The 5,492-nt window shown below is 48.5% G+C and overlaps 1 protein-coding gene across 1 annotated transcript; it reads right to left on the reverse strand.

Annotated features, from left to right (window-relative positions):
* Positions 1-281: 281 nt before the first annotated feature.
* On the reverse strand, positions 282-5,317 carry LOC113209630 (zinc finger protein 26-like). The gene is made up of 2 exons (XM_026427267.2): positions 4,769-5,317; positions 282-2,184 (listed from the first exon to the last, which is right to left on the reverse strand). Exon 2 carries the CDS (start codon positions 2,078-2,080, stop codon positions 440-442), a length of 1,641 nt encoding a protein of 546 aa, XP_026283052.1. The 5' UTR covers positions 2,081-2,184; positions 4,769-5,317; the 3' UTR covers positions 282-439.
* Between the last annotated feature and the right edge of the window lie 175 nt (positions 5,318-5,492).

Below are 5,492 nucleotides of genomic sequence, written 5' to 3' on the forward strand. Positions count from 1 at the left end.
TGCCTCCCCCCCCTCCAAACCGAACCTGACGGCCGGCCCGGCTCGGGTAATTGATGATGCGCGCAGAATCAACATGCCAAAATGATACTGCAGGGAGGGAATCAGCGAGCGCGGTCCAGTTGGGCCTGGCGGCCCCGGCCCGCCCGCTCTAGGCCGCTCTCTTACTCACGAACACGGTGGAGGGAGATCTCCCTCCACTGTTCTCACGAAAATAGGAGTTAAAGAACTTATTAAACACATACATAAACTTGAGTGATTCATGGCACTTTGTGAGAATTTTATTCAAAAATAAACAACAAAGGTAATGAATAGATCTTATAATTAATTACACAAACAAACAAAAAACACTTTTCAAGTAGTCTATTTTCGATTTGCTGTGAGCCCTCAAAGATGCACACGCTGGATGTCCAGCGTTCAAAACTGGTTCAGACAATACTTCTCACTCAGTAGTATCTCTCATATCTGCTCTAAGATGTGTGCGAAGATGAGAGCGCAGATTTGAGCCATGCGAAAATTTTCTGTTGCAGACTGAACAATGGAATGGCAGCTCCCCTGTGTGGACGCGGAGATGATAGCGCAATCCTCCACTTGTTTTGAGTTGTTTGTTGCAGATTGTACATTTAAAGGGCCCCTCTCGTTCTTGTGTGTGCGTCCGCAAATGACTTCTCAAAGAGGAACTTTTTCCATATTTCTTGTTGCAGATTGTACACTCGTATGGTCTCTCCCCTGTGTGTCCCCTCAAATGTACGCGCAGACCTTCTGGTGCCGAAAATGCCATGTTGCAGATTGTGCACTTGAATGGTTTTTCGGCTGTGTGGGTCCGCAAATGTTCGCGCAGATTACCTGTTATCGCAAATTTCACGTTGCAGATTGTGCATTTATATGGTTTCTCGCCTGTGTGGGTCCGGAAGTGCATGGTCAAAGCGGTACCTGTTGAACATTTCTTGTTGCATATTGAACACTCAAAAGGCGTCTCTCCTGTGTGGGTCCGGTGATGTGAGTCCAAGGTTGCCCGTTGGATAAATTTCTTGTTGCAGATTGTACACTCGAAGGGCTTCTCTCCCGTGTGGGTCCGGAGATGTACGCGCAGATTGTCACTAAACTTAAATTTCTTGTTGCAAATTGTGCACTCATACGGCTTCTCTCCTGTGTGGGTCCGGAGATGTGTGCGCAGAACGGTACTAGTTTTAAATTTATTGTCGCATAATGGACAACTAAAGGGCCTCTCCCCAGTGTGGGTCCGGAGATGAGCAAGCAGAATGCTCCTTTGTTTGAGTTTCTTGTTACAGATTGCACACTCGAACCTTTCTGCTGAGTGGGTCTGGAGATGAGAGCGCAGAAGAGTTCTGGATTTGAATTTCTTGTTGCACACTGAACACTCGGAAGGTGTTTCTCCGGTGTGCGTCCGAAGATGTATTGTCAGTCCCTCTTTACGCTTATATTTCTTTTCGCAGATCCCGCATTCGAACTGCCTCTCATCTGAGTGGATCTGCAGATGTTGTCGCAATTTTACCTTTTCTTTAAATTTCTTGTTGCAGACTGTGCACTCAAAGGGTCTCTCTTCTGTGTGGGTCAATGAGACATGTCTGCGCAAAGACTCACTCTTTTTAAATTTCTTGTTGCAGATTGCACACTCGAAGGGCCTTTCTCCTGTATGGGTCTGGAGATGTGTGTTTAAGGTGCTCGTTTCTGCAAACGTCTTATGGCAGATGGTGCACTCAAAGGGCCTCTCTCCTGTGTGGGTCCGGAGATGTCTTGGCAAATAGCAGGGTGATTTAAATTTCTTGTTGCAGATTGTACACTCGAAGGGCGTTTCTCCTGTATGGGTCCGGAGATGTCTGTGTAAGGCGCTATTTCGTACAAACTTCTGATCGCAGATAGAACACTCAAAGGGCCTCTCTCCTGTATGGATTCGGAGATGCTCGCGCAAGTTACCCGACTCTTTAAACTTCTTGTTGCAGATGGTGCACTCAAAGGGCTTCTCTCCTGTGTGGGTCAGGAGATGTCTTGGCAAATAGTAGCGTGATGTAAATTTCTTGTTGCAGATTGTACACTGCTCCGATGATGGCGCCTTGCTCATGTTGGTTATTCTGCTACTGGTGCGGTTGTTTTAAGAAGAGAACTCCTTGTAGCAAAGACCCAACGGGTATGGCCTGGGTGTAGAACAGGAGATACACGTTGTATCTGAAAGGAACACAACAGAACACTTTAGTTAATTGGCATACACATTTTATTTGATTTCCCCTACTTTTGCAACTTTTCGACACTGTATACAAAGTGAGGTTACTTCCGTCTGAGAAGAGATCGAGAAAGCACGCAACACATCATTTGAGACTAGCGGTTGAATTTTGCAAAATATTAGCTTTCTAGATTGCAATGCTGGAAGCGTGATACTAAATCTACTGCCTGTTTTCTTGGATCTTGAACATTCGCTGTTTTTAGCCCGCCCTTCTGCTTTGAAAAAAGCACAGGGTGGCCACTCACCGGGAATTTCCGGGAATCCGGGAATAAGCCGGGAATTTTTAGCGCCGGGAAAAAACCGGGAATAAGCCGGGAATTCTGATAGGTACCGGGAGGTGGCCACCCTGAAAGCATTAAAGCGGGCTTATGCAACCGCTCTCGTGTCCGTCTGTCTGTCCGTCGTCCGTGTAAGAGGAAGGAGATGAGCTAGAGGTCTGCAAATTTCAGGGTATCTAAGGGGTCACTCCTGGACAACGAAACGCCTGGTGCAAATCCTAGCAACCACCCCTAAGGGGGTGAAAGGGGGTAACAAAGAAATAGGGGTTGGTCCAAAAAGTAGAAAAAAAATATTTTTTTTATGGTCTCCTAAGGGGTAACTCGTGAAAGTAGAGCCCTCTGGGCGAAAATTTTGCCCGTTTGACGCTATCCTTAACCGTTTGGGCGCTAGAGTGCTTTTTTCGACGAAATACGGCGAAAATGACCACGTTGCACATAAAGACGTACAAGGAGGCGTCCAATAGTAAAATGTCAGAGGAAGTACCCCCCCAAAACAACACGTTCTGAATCAAGAACTACCCTCGCATTAGCCGTATCATTTACTGTTTCGGCCCTAGAGGTGGATATATTGAAAACAATGGCAGAAAGTCAAGTTATAAGACTCTTTGACAAACAATATACAATCTAAAAACTGCGCGGGTTAATTTTTTTTAAATTTTTAAGCAAAGCAGAAGGGTGGGGTGTAGTCACGGTGTTGCCCCGTTACAGTCTTTTGTCATTTCCAAGGAGCAAATCTCTAGGGCCGCAGGCCCCCAGCCGAACGCTTTAGTTTACTCAAATATGCAAAGTAATTTACCGGTCACATTATTTATTTGATTCTGCACTTCAGTAAATCGCGAGACTGAAATGGTCGGGCCGAAGGCCCGACCATCGCCGCCGGCAGGCCAAGCAGGCCCGGCCCCTGCCGAACGGAGTTGCCGGCGCAGCGAAGTGGAGCTGGCAACTCCGTTTGGCGGAAGGGCGGGCCTGCTTGTTATTTTGGCAATGAGCATTGTCATTTCTTGGCAATGAAGACGGCTTCATTGCCACTGGGTTGGCAATCAAGCGCATTTTTGGCAATGAATCCCGTTTGGAAATGGGACATTTTTACTACCATTACAGTGGCGATGGGCCGCTCATTGCCAACCTAGTGGCGATGAGACCATGGTCTACCAATACCAAACACTGGCAATGGAAAATAGCCAAACAAACAAGCGAGGCCCGCTCTTATCACGGTAACGAAGTCCCATTTTTTTTAGGGAAAAGGGAAAACTTTGAGGGAGTCAGTAACTTTGAGGAATCTTTCTTGAAAAATAAGAACGACCCACAAATTTTGGGGGAGTCCCTCAAAGTTAGCGTGGCTGCTGCTGCGCCCACCTCGCTACTTAAGAGCTTTGTAATAACTGATCAAATTGACAGTTGGTCAAATTTAATGGGTTTTTCTTAGTTTTAGAGCTGCGGAACTCGTCCTGCAAAGTTTGATGCGTGTACAATGAGAAGAAATGAAACTGATTTTTTGAATGATTTACGAGTGCAAGTACGTCTGAAAGCACGTAAACAATTTCTTATTTTTCAAGAAAGATCCCTCAAAGTTACTGACTCCCTCAAAGTTTTCCCTTTTCCCTAAAAAAAATGGGACTTCGTTTTTACCGTGATAGTTGTTTCACTAAATGTCACCACGGCAGGCCAGTCGCTATTGTAAGTACAATAGGGATCCATTGTACTCACAATAGGGACTGGCCTGCCGTGCCCTTTTTTTTGTTTGGCGATGATCATCGCCATTTCTTTGCGTTGAAAACGCCCTCATTGCCACTGGGTTGGCAATGAAGCGCATTTTTGGCAATGAACTTTGTTTGGCGATGGGACATTTTTACTACCACTACAGTGGCGGTGGGCCGCTTATTGCCAACCCAGTGGCAATGAGGCCATCGCCAACACTGTAATTCATTTGACGATGAAACCACTACCAAATGTGGCAATGCCAACGAGTTGGCGATGGGACATTTTCACTACCACTACTGTGGCGATGGGCCGCTCATCGTCAACCCAGTGACAATGAGGCCATTGCCAAAAGCTGGCAATGTGAAATAGCCAAACGAAAAACAGTGAGGACGATGAATACAATCCCCAAAACCTTGGCGATGGAGTTTCATTGCCAAAATATTGGCAATGGAGTTTCATGTGGTTTTAATTCGCTAAATTTAGCCGTTGGCCGGTGCTCGCAGGGGCAGGGGCAGCGTTTTTCATATTGTAGCTCGTTGCATTTGCTTACCGCTTGAACACTTGTCACACTCCTCGGGGCACCGGCAAGGTCGCCGATGACCGCTCTGACGGCCGCACAGGTAGATCCTCCTGGTGCGACTTCCACTCGCCGACTGGCAAGCGTGAAGCGTCTGCACCTGCACTGCACTATGGAGGCGGCAGCTGTGGCTGGGGATGGCGTGGCGGTGGACGCGGACAGGTCTACCTGCGCTGACCCGCACCTGTCTCCACCGCTTGCCAGCCCTAAGCTGGACCTCGGCGTCGCTCGAACGGGGATTTACCCGAGCCTGAAACTAAAAAATGCACTACACAGAATCTGCATAATAATGATTTTCATTTTCAGATCGTCGAAAACTTGCATTAATATGTTGGTTGGTTTCCGTTTGTGGGTGCGTGCGGGGCGGGGAGGGGTACCATGGTGGCGGCGACTACTGGCGCCCTTGGACGGTAAAGTCCCTTCTTGGCGTGCGGTGGACAGCGGCGCCTCGCCCCGCCCTGCGAGCCCTTGTACCGCTCCACGGCCTTGGTCGGCGCCGCGGCGGGGCGGGGCGAGGGCGGGCCTACCGGGGCCTACCCTATGGCAGCACTGGCACGCACTTACGCCCCTCGCAGCAGCAGCGCGTGTCGCCCAGAGAGGGAGCCCCGGTCGCAGCTTTTCAGGTTTTTTCGGGCTTTTTGTGCACTGTGTGCGTGAGCGGCTGTACTGTGTGTGCTTGCCCCCTCTCCCCCCTCCC

Source organism: Frankliniella occidentalis, unplaced genomic scaffold (genome assembly GCF_000697945.3).
Source record: "Frankliniella occidentalis isolate FOCC.00 unplaced genomic scaffold, Focc_3.1 Scaffold30, whole genome shotgun sequence".
Taxonomy (NCBI): Eukaryota; Metazoa; Arthropoda; class Insecta; order Thysanoptera; family Thripidae; genus Frankliniella; species Frankliniella occidentalis.

Excerpts from the sequence above, each read along its gene's own strand:
- LOC113209630 (XM_026427267.2), bottom strand. The coding sequence starts at position 2,080 with ATGAGCAAGGCGCCATCATCGGAGCAGTGTACAATCTGCAACAAGAAA.